The 14,729-nt window shown below is 45.3% G+C and overlaps 1 protein-coding gene across 8 annotated transcripts in view; it reads left to right on the top strand.

Annotated features, from left to right (window-relative positions):
* RBPMS (RNA binding protein, mRNA processing factor) overlaps window positions 1–14,729 on the top strand; it is a 172,009-nt gene that overhangs the window by 15,722 nt on the left and 141,558 nt on the right. Inside the window, exon 1 of one of the 8 annotated variants that reach the window (XM_059384142.1) lies at window positions 8,985–9,302. The exons of the other annotated variants lie outside the window; for them this stretch is intronic. Within the exon in view, the coding sequence (XP_059240125.1) occupies window positions 9,120–9,302 (183 nt within the window). The 5' untranslated portion in view covers window positions 8,985–9,119. Of the gene's footprint in view, window positions 1–8,984; window positions 9,303–14,729 lie in introns of those variants that run through there. 8 annotated transcript variants of the gene reach the window in all.

Raw genomic sequence — 14,729 nt, 5'->3', positions numbered from 1 at the left:
TTTAAATCCTATTATATACTTAATTCTACCGGTCATTTCTCCCAACAGTCCTCAAAGGAAGGGTAGTAATGTATTGCTTCTATTTGAGAGATTAAAATAATGCTAATGAATCCACTGGATTTTTAATTTCTTTGATTTTCGGGATTGAGATTCCTTTCTAAGATTCCTAAACCAATTTGTTCACCTAATTGGATCACCTCGTGTCCCAGGTTTCTTTTCACTCTTTCTTCCTAGAGAATAAATTCACCCCCATTCTGCTCCTCCTTTCCCTACCGCTGCTGCTCTGCTCAAATGCAGGTAAACAAAAACCAAAACCGCCCCCCAACCCCGAACAGTTCGGCAGTTCTTTCCTCTGCAACCACTGTTAACACGTAATATCTTTCCTTTTCTCTCTGTGTACAAGCAAGCACACTCCCTTCTATTTTAACAAAAATGAGATCATACTATAAAAGTGTTTACATTCAGAGTTTTTTTTTTTTGAAACTTAGCATTATGTCATGAACATCTTTGCGTGCCAGTGGATGCATTTTTGCTGCCTCATTTTTAATTCTTCATACGATGCCGTCCGGATGGGCCTTCATGTGTTTTACCCATCCCTTGCTGCGCGTGGAGCTGGTTTCCAGCTTTGTGATCTGGATGCCGTGTCCACTCTGTGTATACCCGCGGTGATTTCCTAAGCTTCAGCTCTTGGAACTGGAATTTCTGGGTCAAAGGGCATGCATTCTTTTTAAGACATTTGATGTTTATTGCCAAATCTCCGAAACACTGTACTAACTTACACTCCCGCCAGGACTATCAGCAGGCTCCTTTTTTCCTGCACCCCCAATGGCTGCAGTTTTAAAAATGTTTTTAAAGGTTGCTCCTCTGTGGAGTTTTCCACACTTGCCCTCTGGGATTCATAATTAATATTCCTGTCTGATCGTACCACACTTGGACGTTACCTATTGACTTAAACAACCAGAAAAAAGCCCCACCCCAGGTCAAGACCTCTCCCGATTGTTTCTTGTACAGCTGTAGGCCCTGAGATGCTCAGTTTCTGGAGCCGTCCTTCTCGAGTTTAGCGGAACACCGTGAGTTGTACTGATTTTGCGGTCTTCGTGTATTAGGTCCTTGATAGAGGTATTTTTTGCTGGCTCTAAATTCAGTAACCGGCAAAGAGGCCAGTACCTGGGGTGTTCTTTGTGCATGTGTAGGGCATCTCCGTGAATCCGACCCAACAGTTTTAAGGGGAACCAACGACCTGCCGGGTTAAGAACTGAGCTGTAAGATGCATCTCGATTTCGGAGCTGTCCTGTTGTGGAAACCTGGGTCTCGGAACCGGTGGGTACATCCCCATCTCTGCTTTTCTTGACCGTCTTGGACACCCGGTCAGTTTGACATAAGTTTTGGAGGACCGCTAACTATGACATCTTTGGAAAGAGCGGTTCTAAAGTTAAAACAGTGCCTTTGATTAGGTGTGGACTGTGCCATGTGTCGACTAGTGGGAATGTTTTCCTTGCCCTTAAGTTGCGAAGGAGGGCCTAGAGCTCCAGTGTCCGAGTGTGCTCAAGGGTTTCCCCCGTCTGAGTGACAGACCGTGAGGGCATCTCCTCTTCCCCACGGGGGCTGTTTCCCCTGTGGGTGCCCACCGTGTAGCCAGAGCAGCCACACACTCTCTGAAGAGGAAACTCCGGTCTCCCTGTGGAGGCAGAGCAGTGCCAGCCCACGAGGCCTCCTTAATTGTTAACAGAACATTCCTGCAGAGCACACACCCTGCACAAAGCCTACACACATGTTCTTAGAGTGTGACTCGAGGAAACGAGCCGATGTAATGGAAACCTCAGCCTTGACTCATCCTGACTCTTACATATGAATGAAATTTGCATCTCATTTAGCTTTAATCTAACAGTCTTTCAGGGTAAATTCCCAGGGAGGTCATATAACTGAATTTGGATGCACATAATGCCCTTCTCAAAGGGGCTGGAAACTCTCTTGCAAATAGGAAACGTGCCTTCTCTTCCTTGAGTCCTTGATTTCAGTTGACAGCTGGCGAAGGGGTCGGTGAAGGGGAACATTGTTCAGTGGTGAAGAGGTTCAGCTCCCCTGGGGTCCGGTCGTTAGTCCTGGTTGAAGACAGGCCTTGAACCCCGTGTTTTGTTGGCTGTTCAGTGGGGTTACCAAGAAGCACTTTTCCTGCCTACTTCCTTTTCTACTTGGAAAGACCTAGTCAGCCCAGAAAACAATGGGGAAAATAATACTGAGTTCCTATACAAGTTGAAAAGCTGTGTAACACAGGGCTCAGAAAGTCAAAGAGATCAGTGTGGATGACAGTAAAACAAGCTTTGTGGAGAAAAGAGATGAGCCTTAATGAACCGGTAAGATTGAAATAGGTAGAAATGGGCGCTGGGGTAGGAGGGTCCCATCATAAAAGCTTGGAAGTAGGAATGAATGTGGGTGTACTTCTGTGGCAAGGAGAAGCCTTAACTGGCTGTTAACTTTTTTTTTTTTTTAATTTTTTTATTTATTTATCAGAGAGAGAGGGGGAGAGAGCGAGCACAGGCAGACAGAATGGCAGGCAGAGGCAGAGGGAGAAGCAGGCTCCCCGCTGAGCTAGGAGCCCGATCCCAGGACGCTGGGATCATCACCTGAGCCGAAGGCAGCTGCTTAACCAACTGAGCCACCCAGGCGTCCCGTGGCTGTTAACTTTTAATGAAGAAGTAAATGAATGACAAAGAGAAGGATATTTTCAGGACTTTGTTTTGTCAGTTGTCATGGGTTGCCCCAACCAGGCCTGTCCCTTAGGGGATAGATCTACAACCTGCAGGGCCCAATTTCTGTATGCTAAACCTTTTTTGGTTTTGTTTTGTTTTGTTTTTTTCCTTTTTTAAACTAAGCTTGCAAGGCCACACAGACTGTTTAGATTAGCATTCTGGGAAAATAAAGCCTTTTCCTCTCGGACTAGTCTAGTACCGTTTCACACCTTCATAAAGCTGTTTCCGTCCCTGACTGCATCTCCGTTCTGACTCTTCAGGATAGCATGACTGTTTGTCAGTCCCCGTGCCTCTTGGCTTTGGAAACCAAACATATAATTCCTAGGTGAGCGAGTCCTTCCGGTGATACTGCCCTCCTGCCCTGTGAAGCCCTGGTGACACAATGGGCAGCAGACAGACCTTGAACTTGACCTTCCTGGAACTTTTCAGTGTGGTTGGGAAGTGCATATTATACACATAAAAATCTAAGTAAAAAAAAAAAAAAACCACCCAAGTAAATATAGGCTCACAAACTGGTAAGTTGGAAGCCTCGCTGATATGAGAGCTCATCCATGGGTTACCAGGGGATCTTGTTGACCTGGTTCCGGGCATTGCTTTCCTCGATTCTTGGATGCTTAACATACTGACTCCTGGAGGCCTCCCTCCCCTGGCAGGTGGGTACCAACCCCTGTTATTCTTGACGGACAGGTGAGGACCTGAGGCTCAGAGGGGAATTACTTGGTCTGGTATTTACCAGTAAATACCAAAGCCTGCATTGGAACACCTAGGCAGCTAGCTCTAAAGCTGTCCTCTTAGGCAGAACCTCTCTGCCCATCTGGAGGAGTGTTCTTCAGAGAGGTAGATTCCAAAGAGATCAAGAGGTCTCCTGAGCCTCGTGCCTCTTGGGATTCTGCTTTCCTGGAGGAATCTGAGATCCTGGCCTTGCCCAGGTCTTCTGTGAAGGAGACCGCTTCTTTGGAAGGAGGTGAGTCACCCGGTTACACGTGGCCTCTCTGGTTCCAGAAACTCTGGGTTGCCTCAGGCCTCACGCCATAGTCTGTTCCCTTCTTCCATCTTTTCCGTCCCCCTGGTCTGGACTTTTGAGTGACATGCCCAGCCTCCACAGCCTCTCACCCCTAGTCCGTTCACTCTCTTCCAAAAGCGTTAGGCCCATGAATCAGCCAGCGCCTGAAAGCATTTGAAAGCATTTGGAGATTCCTTGATCAGAGGGTCTCAGGTTTGTGAAAGTGGCTCTGAAGACGGGAGCACACCGGCTGCCACTGTTTTGTTGTTGTTAGTGGGTAAGATCCAGATTTTTTTTTTTTTGCTTTTTAAGGTTTATTTTAGAACTCATGAGCAGGGGAGTATGGGAGAGAGAGAATCTCTCCCTCTGAGATAATCTCTCTCTCTGTGCCCTGAGGTCATGACCTGAGCCTAAGCTAAAAGTCTTAACCAGCTGTGCCACCCAGGTGCCCCCAGATCCAGATTTCTTCAGCTGATAAAGCCCCCCTGCCTTGCCCAGGCCCCCACCTGCATTTCTGAACTTGTCTGTCACCTTCGAATATGCGCGGCCTCCTCCTACTCCAGCCTAGCAGCTAGTGCTCTGTAAGTAGGGTCTGTGCCCAGCATGGGGCTTGAACTCATGACCCTGGGATCAAGGGCCTGCCAGGGCCCTGAGTTGAGTACTTTGCTCCTTTTTATGGCTGAGTAGTGTTTCCCTTGTATGGGTATATACCACATTTTATTCATTTATTCCTCAGTTGCCACTTTTGGGGTGCTCTGTTCTTACAAGGCTTCCACCTCCAGGTCCCTGATGTTCTAGTGCAGAGAGTGATTTCTGCTCTTCACTCCAAGTGTTTATATATATATATATATATATTTTTTTTTTTCCTTCCGGGCCTACCCTGTGGGCTTTCCTCCTTGCCTGTGGAGCTTTCCCTCCATAGGACAATGTCAGCCTCTGACTTAGCAACTGAATGTGCTACCTTGTTTATGCACTTATGTCCTTTCACGTGTATCTGTGTATGTTTCTGTGTTTCGACCTTGAACTCCTTTTTAAAGTCCATTCAGCAAACACATGTGGACACTGACTTCGTGCTGTACACGTAGGCCTTGGTTGAGAATCCGTGAACACAGCTACGAGTCTTGATCTTGTGGAAACTCTAGCAGAGCTTACATTCCAGGTGATTTAGAAATGTACACACAGGGGCGCCTGGGATGGTTCTGTGGGTTAAAGCCTCTGCCTTCGGCTCAGGTCATGATCCCAGCGTCCTGGGATCGAGCCCCGCATCAGGCTCTCTGCTCAGCGGGGAGCCTGCTTCCCCTTCTCTCTCTGCCTGCCTCTCTGCCTACTTGTGGTCTCTGTCTGTCAAATAAATAAAATCTTAAAAAAAAAAAGTGCGCGCACACACACATGCACACCCCCCCCCCCCCCACACACACACAGTTAACTGCTGCTCTTGGATATTTCCAGCACCTGGCCACAAGATGTCCTACAGTACAGATTCTCTACAAACCTTATTTGATAACTATTACACTGAAATTCTTCCTGAGCCAGAGAAAGCGCGGGAGAGAACAGAGGGAGGGGGCAGAAGGATTGGGAAGAAGGAGGGGCAGGGCCCGTGCTGCGGGGCTCAGTCCCAGGACCCTGGGATCCTGACCTGAGCCGAAGGCACTTAACCAACGGAGCCACCCAGACCCCAGGAAATCTTCTTAATTAAAAAAAAATTTAACGAGACCCCTTAACCCTGTGCAAGCTGTGTAGACGGCTGTCTTACTTCTCACAGGCGCTATAACTACAGTTGCCACCATCATTCACGAAGGCAAAGAGGTGCATATTAAGTGTCCCCGTGGAGGATGAAAACCAGCTTGGGGAGAGCAAGTCTCCTGTCCTCACACACGCCAGGTCTTTACTCCGCCCCCTTGCCTGTAAGCCTGAATTACTCTGAGGCTTGGAATCGTATGGAGACCCTGTGGGCGCTGGAGGAGGAGGCTGGAGCCTCTTCCTCACTGTCACAGTCGAAAACTATCCTCTTCCTCCTCCTCTTGTTCCTTCATAGGAAAGCGTTGACTCCATTTGGGACATGAGGCACTCTTGGCCCCGGGCGAGGCACCCAGGGAGAGCCCCCGGCTCCTTACCCATTCGGGTATCTCGAACTGTGGTCAGCTGGGTCGCCGTCTTCTCCAGGCTCTTGGAGACGACCGTGGCCAAGCTCTCCCAGAAGGTCGTGAGAACTAACGAGTTAACATGGGTAGAAGCCTGTGGAAATGTTAAGTGCCCAGGGTTGTTATCTTCTCTCTTGAGCATGGTTGCCTTATAAGGCTGTCCACTGGGCCCTGGGACTTCTTTGGGGGAGCCGGGCCAGCCTGTGAGGCTCGATGGCTGTGGCAGTCCAGGACCTTGTTCCCGGAATGGGCTCCGATTTCCTATTTTAATCCTGGTGATACCACTTTTCGCTAATTGCTAGTCCGGCTCTCACAAGTACTTTTCCCTCTGCTGTAGCGTCTATTTTTAGCCTCCGGTCTCTGATCCTTGCCCTTGGAAAACAAAGTATAGTAAAAATCCACTCTGACAGAATAATCCCAAATTCTTAGATTTTCCGGAAAGGTCAGCGACTTATCCCAAGACTTATTTTGAAGTAAATGAATTCTTTTTAAAAAGCTCTATTTTAAAGAAAGGACAGGGGTTGCCTGGCTGGCTCAGTCGGTGATGCCTGCGACTCTTGATCTCAGGATGGTAAGTTCGAGCCCTGCGTTTGGGGGTAGAGTTTACTTACTAAAACAATAAAATCAAACAGAAATGGCACGTACAATGTTCGAATTGTGCTCCATTTTTTAAATAATCGAGGAAAAATGTATCAATGTTCAATATCGATTCTAACAAGTTTGTTTCCTTTCATGAAAGCGATCTTTTTTGTCAAGCGGTAGTAAGTAAACATGGAAATTTCCATGTTCAAAATCCAGTTTTAAAGATTCTTCCTCCTTCTGGTTGTCAGTGTAAGGACATAGATTTATGTTATCTTAGGTCTTTGAGCGGGAAGGGACTATGAGTTACTTTTGTTCAATACCCTGACTTGGAGAGTGTGGCAGCTGGGCTGGAGCCCATTCTCTTTTATTTATTTATTTATTTATTTATTTTTTAAAGATTCCATTTATTTATTTGACAGAGAGATCACAAGTAGGCAGAGAGGCAGGCAGAGAGAGAAAGGAAGAGAAGCAGGCTCCCTGCTGAGCAGAGAACCCCATGTGGGACTTGATCCCAGGACTCTGAGATCATGACCTGAGCTGAAGTCAGAGGCTTAACCCACTGAGCCACCCAGGCACCCCCATTCTCTTTTTAAAGTAGGCTGCAGAGGCGCCTGGGGGGCTCTGTGGGTTGAGTGTTGGACTCTAGGTTTTGGTTCAGGCCATGATCTCACAGCCGTGGGTTCGAGCCCTGCTTCAGGTTCTTTCTCCTTCTGCCTGTGCACTTGCTCCTGCGCGTTCTCTAAAATGCATAAAAATCTTAACAAAACAAAAACCTGCATTGCTCTAATTAATCCCTATTTCTCTTCCTGGAAGCAGAGCTGTCATGTCTTTCAGGATTCCAAGTATCAAGTAAATTAACTCCTGTAGTTTGTGTTCATTTGTAAAGTGGACAGAAGGCGAGGTATTAACAGCACTCTTTTTGGGAGAGGCTGAGAAGGAAAGTACTGGAAAATATGCCAAAATGGTGGTGTGTTGAGAGAGGAGGAGACTGTTATTTCTTGGTCACACCTCCCTTTTTCGTGTCGTCAGAACAAGTCCTTGGTTACTCTCCAGGCTGGCCCCGTGGGCTCCCCGTGTTTTCATTAATGATCCGCTTCTGCTTCCTGGGGCGGGCACCTTACAAGCGATAGAGGCAATGAACACATATTTTTGGTGAGCCGTGGCCCTCCCCTATCTGTGTGAGTGCGTATCGGCAATCTCTTGTTTATAGAAAATGGTGCAGAATTGGGGAACTTTGGTTTGGCTTTGGTCGTTGTGGGAAGTGGGACAAAGTAGGCAGGTTCCATTGCTGGTTCGCTCATTGGATCCCAGCAGCATGCCGATGAACCCAAGGTCACTGGACCCTCTGTGTGTGGGCCAGCCAGCTCTGCTCTGCTGGGATTCCAGACCTTGGCCAGGAGGCTGGGCAATGTGTGTCACTGGTCGCGAAGCAGATAGATTACCAGACCCAGTAAAGGAACTCAAAACACAGGCGCTCTGAATTGTAGACTATAGCTACATGAGATAGTGTATGAGATAGTGGATGTGATAGTGCAGCAGAGGATTTGCACAGTTTAGCTTTTAAAAAATTTTCTTTGAGGGGTCCCTGGGTGGCTCAGTTGTTTAAGAATCTGACTGTTGATCTCAGCTCAGGTCTTGGTCTCAGGGTCGTGAGTTCAGGCCCCATGTCGGGCTTGACGCTATGCTTGAGGCCTACTTAAAAAAAAAAATTTTTTTTTTTTTTTTTTTTGAGTAATAGGTATGTGTCTACCAAAGATTGTAGGGAAATACAGTAAAATATAAAGAAACAAAAATGGCTTGTTCTCCCATTATTGACTGGTTTTACTTTAGGATTTTTCTCTTTTTCACATTCTCTTGAATTCCATGTTACTGAGGACTTTTCTCCCCCACGGTACCCCCACTCTTTTATTCTCCTTTTCATCTTGTTGTCGTTGTTGTGGGTTTGGGCCTTAAAACGAAAGTATACCTTAAAACCTCTGTCCTGTGTCCCTTCTTCTTATCCTGCATGCCCATGGAGGACGTCCTTCGTCCCAGAGTTCTGGCCCGAGTTTCAGATTCATATATCCAAGGGTCCACACCACTTTGAACTGGATGTCTTCCATACTCCGTCATGAACTCAACACGTCCAGTAACGGACGTCCTAGTCCTTGCCCCCAGATCTCCTGTGTTCCACGTCTGTCCCTCTTCACCCCAGGCCCACCTCTTCCGTCTCCCTCCCTAACTAGTCCCTCACCCCAAACAGTTCTGCCTCCCTCCAATCTCAAATCTGTTGACCTCTCTCCATCCTTCTCCCGTACCATCCTGTTCAGGTGACCCACGGAACTTTCCACACCGCTGTACCGACCGTGCCTCCCCCACAGTCCTTGCTCTGCAGGACAGGACAAAGGGTAACCTTTCAAAAAATGGAAATGTGCTCTGTCCTCCTGCTTAAAACCTTTTCGCTGGCCCCCTTGCCAGATAGCCTCCAATGCAAGGACTTTCTGCTGGAGAACTCTGCTTTCGTCCTTCTGAGCTGCGTTCGCTTCTCTACGCATTCGTATCATCTACCATCTCGGACACCAGGCTCTGGGAACAGGCTTGGCATGGCTTTGTCTTGGGGAAAACCGGGACCGGGAGCAGGTGGTTAACTGCTCGGCGTGTTAGATGGCGGTGCGTGGACACGCCGTGCCTTGTTCCGTGTTTGGCATCTGGAAGCCCTGTTTCAGCTTGCTTTCCTGCCAGACGGTGGAGGGTGGCCCCTTGAGAGAACCGTGCGTGGAGCACATTGCGCAGAGGGAAGAACATCAGATTTCTTCATCGAAGATCACTGCTTCTGGGGTTTGTCAGGTTGGTTGTGTGTGTTATACTGGAGATGACTGTGTATAGGGCCCAGTTTTAAAGAAGTGCAGTGAATCCCTTTTGTAAGATTTCAAGTCCTGGTACATTGCAATGTGGGATTTTCAGAGTTGGGAAATCCCTGGGAGCCAGGACACAGAGTGATGTCTGGATATCCTGGTGACTTACGTGTGGGAATAGTGGCATAGATAGTAGCCATGTCCCCTGCTTCATTTTGGGTTTGTTTTGCATCATTGTCCAGATAAACTAAACAAAATGATAAAGGATGGAAAAGGCCCTCCATTACTGTAGTCAGTGTTTGTGTAAATGTTAATCCCTAAGAAATAGAATGTTGTCTGCTCTCCTGTCTTCCAGATCCTCTCTTCTCCCGCATTCTGCCTTCTTGATGTTTTCCATTTATTGTTCTTTGGGTGGGGGAAGCTTGTTCTTCAAAGAAACACGTAGATCTTTTTACCTTCTCTAAGATACAATAAAGTCTTTTGTGTTTGTAATCACACAGAAGCCTTTTAAAATGTTTAGATAGTTTGCTTTCATACAGACACAAAACATTGACTGGGTATTTAAGTGTTTACCAGAATGTTTGGAATTGTTGGATGCCGGCTCTGTTTTTCTTTTTGCTGTCTGTGCAGGGCACAATGAATCTTCACTACTCCCTCCCAGATAACGGGTTATCAGTAGCTGAAATCGACGTGGAGACTCCTCAGAACACCTGTTTCTCATAAACTTAGAAAGTTGCAAAGAACCATAAATACCATGGCCCCTCATTTTCCTGTTTAAAAAAAAAAATGACAAAGTAATAAATACTCCGGATTTTTAAGGTATAAAAATACAGAAGTACTTGTAGCAAATAATTTAACATTCCCCTCAGTCTCTCATCCTCATCCTGTTCCAGAAGTGTAATCAGAGTTAATGACCGAGTATGCATCTTTCGATGCACTTAGATACGGATAAAAATGTTTTGTTGATTTGTTCCATTTCAACTTGACAATAAATCTTAAGTCTTCATGTCAAAATATGTAGTAGAACCTCATTCTTTTTAATAGCTGTATAGGCCTGTATAGTATTACATTGTAGAGAGGTACAATAATAGATTTTATTTCCCACTGACGTTTGAATTATTTTCAGGATTTTAGCTGTTCCCTAGTGATCCTGCAAGAAGCTACTTTGCATGTAGAAACAGGTGTGTGGTATTTCTAATAAAACAGTAAAGTTGCGTTTTATACATTTGACTTGTTAGAATTTAACCATCTATACTGTTATATAATTAAAACTGTAAAATTTTAGGGGCGCTTGGATGGCTCGGTCGGTTAAGCATCCAACTCTTTTTTTTAAAAAGTTTTTAAAAATTTGACAGAGATCATAAGCAGGCAGAGAGGCAGGCAGAGAAAGAGAGGAAGAGAAGCAGGCCTCCTGCTCCATCCCAGGACCCTCGGATCGTGACCTGAGCGGCAGGCAGAGGGTTTAACCCACTGAGCCACCCAGGTGTCCCAAACATCCATCTCTTGATTTCAGCTCAGGTCATGCTCTCAGGGTCATGATATTGAGCTTGGCCTCAGGCTCAGCTCTGGGCATGGAAGATTCTCAAATTTCATTTTGTCCATGTGTTTTTGGGGATATATGTACATCAGTAACTATAACTTATGTTTATGTATTTTAAGCATATTTGAATAAATGGACTACATATACTTGAACAGTTTATGGGATCATTAAGGTTGTTTTGTTTTTTACCAAAAGACATTGTATAATTTACCCTTTAACTCTAGAACCTGAGTATGATATAAAGATTCCTAGAAGTGGAATTTCTGGAGGAGAGTGTGTGCACTTAATTATTTGATAATTCTGAATTGCTCTGTAAAAAGACTTATCAATTTATAATCGCATCTGAAGTGCTCATTTTTCCATATACTTTCCAACATTAGAAATTATCTGTCTTACTTGGTGATCATTGGCTGAAAGAAGGTATTTCATTATTTTATTTTATTTTGTCTTTATTTTTTTTAAAAAAGATTTTATTTATTTATTCGACAGACAGAGATCACAAGTAGGCAGAGAGGCAGGCAGAGAGGAGGAAGCAGGCCCCCTGCTGAGCAGAGAGCCCGATGTGGGGCTCGATCCCAGGACCCCGAGATCATGACCTGAGCTGAAGGCAGAGAATTAACCCACTGAGCCACCCAGGCGCCCTGGTATTTTATTATTTTAATTTGTATTTTTATTAATGAAGTTACCATTTTAATGTGTTCACCGGCTTTTGGTCTTTTAAACAATTTGCTTTATTGAAATTCCTTTTTTCTATTAAAGTTGTCGATTCTCAGGTGGTCTTTATTGTAAACATTGTCTAATACATGTATTTTTGGAAATATTTTCCCTAGGTTTTTTTTGCTTAGGCCCAAATTGCATTGTTGCTGTCAGTGTGACTATGTTCGTAAAAACCCATGATTATCAATGGGGTGGGGGGGAGAACTAATAACAAACTTAAGTAAGGTGGCCAGACAAGATAAACACAAAATCACAGTGCCTTTTTTTTTTTTTTTTTAACACACCAGTGAAAGAAAGCGGTGTACCAGCATACTCAGTTTAGAAAACATAATGAAAAAGATAGTTTTTTTGTTTTTTAATATTTTATTTATTTGTTTTTGAGAGAGTGAGGACACTATCAGGGTGGTGAGGGAGAAGCAGGCTCCCTGGCTGAGCAAGGAGCCCCACGTGGGACTTGATCCCTGGACCCGGGGATCATGACCTGAGCTGAAGGCAGACGCTTAACCAGCTGAGCCACCCAGGTGCCCCGAAAAGGTAGTATTCTTGATAGCTTAGTAAAAGCAAATTTGCAAGAGCTACCTGAACAATACTGTATTCTGAAGGATATAAAAGATGTGGGTAAATGAAAATAAAGACTATATTCTTTGGTGGTTATCATAAGGTCCATTTCTTCCAAATTTACAAATTAAATTTTCAAAAGTATTTTTAAAAGAAGTTGACAAATTAGTTCTGGAGTTTAGCTGGTCTTTCTAAATGTATATAAAACCAAGAAAAGTTTGAAAAAGAGCTATGAAGGGAGGACTTTCTTCACCAGACACCAAAGCCCAACTCAAAAGGTTAAAAAAATGTTTTAGAGGTAGTTTTGAAATAGTATAAAATCACTAACGGAGGAGCTTGAAGGCTGGGGAGGTATGAAATGACTGGTTTAAGGTCACAGAGCTAGGTTAGGGACATTTTTCATGAAGTATAAAAGTATTTCTCAGTTTCTGAACTGATTGTGAGTCTAACTTTTAACAAAACTCCATTTGGGGACTTCTAAGAAGACCCTGTATTTTGGGAAATTATGCACTCAAGGAATCAGCTTAGGGACTTCAACCAATTGGGCTTGAAAGTTAGAAGGGGAAAACGCTTGTGCAAATCTGCCAAGTCCTTGTGTGTTTCATATTCTGGCATTTTCTCTGTGAATGCAGCCAAATAGTTCAGGGGTGGAAGGTAAAGAGAGTCCTGGGGCTTATCTAGGAACAGTAGGTAGGAATGTGTTAGAAACTTGGGATCGATTGACAGCCTAGTTAATATTCTAGTGATATTGTGAGTTAAAAGTTTAAAATACTTGTTTGACGTCATGAAAATGGCCAATTTCAACTTTTTCTTCTATGTTTTAAGCTTGTGTTGTGAAGATGAGTAAAATGTACACAGAAGGGATTGAGAGTTTCAATTACTTGTGTGAAAGTGTGGCCCGGTTTGTTTTGTTTTTCTCGGATTTTTGAGTGTGGGGTGAGCTGGTCAGCTGCCGAAGGTTCGTGAGCTGATTGCATCGAGGGTGGGGCTAAGGGCGGAAACCTGTTTAATCACAGACTCACCAACTTCCTGGCACTAAGAAAGTTATCACCACACAGCAGCTCCCAGGCTAATTTAGCTTTAGTTCTTGACGGGCACATCTGTAGCCAACGTTTCCAGAGTAGGGTTCTTAAAGAAGTTGTAGGTATTCTCCGTCTTCCTCTTTTTCTTTTCTTTCTTTCTTTTTTTTTTTTTAAAGATTTTATTTATTTGACAGAAGATTCACAAGTAGGGGGGGGGTGGGGGGTGGGAAGCAGGCTCCCTGCTGAGCAGAGAGCCCCATGCGGGGCTCCATTCCAGGATCCTGGGATCATGACCTGAGCCGAAGGCAGAGGCTTAACCCATTGAGCCACCCAGGTGCCCCATCTTCCTCTTTCAGACAATCCACCACTGCGTGCGTGTGGAGATGTGTTTGCCATTAAAGATTCCTTTAAGTACAGATGTCCTCTCCATGGACTCTACTTGGTAGATCATACAGATCTACCAGATGATTTTTTGAGAAAATTTACGCATACCTACTATGAGCAGTGCCCTCTAGACAACTCGTGAGCTAGGTGGAAAGTATTAAGCCTAGGAAAGACTAGGTGCTCTAACAGATAGTTATCCGTGGGCTGGAGATGGAAGAAAAGTAGCATTTGGGCTGGGATATGTTAGGATTTGGGCTGGAGATGGAAGAAAAGTAGCATTTGGGCTGGGATGTGTTAGGATTATCCCCTGTTGTTTGATATGCAGATCTGGGCTCTGTTGAGTCACAGGTGCTCCCCGGTGCTTCCTTTAGGGGGAACTTACTGTACAAAAGAAACTCCAATGTCTGTTTCTGAATAAGTTTAGTCCGATCTGAGGGTAGATCCTGGAAATCCTTCCACTTGAGCTCATTGTCCTCACTTTTCTTCTGTAAACACACACCCAAAAAGTCATAGGAGAAAAAAAAAAAAATGCCCCTTCTTTAAAAAACAAATGGGAAGACCGCAAGTTTGTAACGGTATCCGCTGACTGTTTTGCTGGAACAAAGTTACTTTCTCAGTATTGTTCCGTTTGTGCTGGGTGCACTCAGCACAGCAGGGAATCTGGTTTGCTGCAGTGAGCCCCTTTCTAATTCCCTGGTGCATTTTGCAGAGGTAACTTATCTGTTCAACTGTCCAAAGTCGGGCTGAAACTAGGACCTGGCTCGGAGGCCTCCTGGCAGTGAGCACTTGAAATGTCCATTAGGCTCCCCTGCGCTTGACCTTCGTTGAAATGTCCATTAGGATCCCCTGCCCTTGACCTTCGTGGCTGTGTTAGCAAGAGCTGTTCAGCCTCCCATTGTGGCTCTTTTATCCTGGACAACCGAGTCTCCCTGAGCTTGGCTGTCTGGCTTCCTGGCCTTCCAGTTCTCTCCACCAGAGCTCTCTCGTCCCTGTGCCTGGAGATGCAGACTCTCAAACCTCTGCGGTCTGTGTCCCTTATCTGTCCCTGTGTTCCGTCACCTTGTGGATATTTATAGGTCACGAGCTCTGCTTTAGTTTGGAGACCAGCGGGGCTGCACTTGGCACCTCTCTGCTCGTTGTGGACGTCACCTTTGGTTGCCTAGCTCCCTGCCGGGGGACTGGTGAGGACCGGTCTGCT

This window comes from Mustela nigripes, chromosome 18 (genome assembly GCF_022355385.1).
Source record: "Mustela nigripes isolate SB6536 chromosome 18, MUSNIG.SB6536, whole genome shotgun sequence".
Taxonomy (NCBI): domain Eukaryota; kingdom Metazoa; phylum Chordata; class Mammalia; order Carnivora; family Mustelidae; genus Mustela; species Mustela nigripes.
Note: the sequence above shows the minus strand (reverse complement) of the source record. Positions and strands in the feature narration are given on the sequence as shown.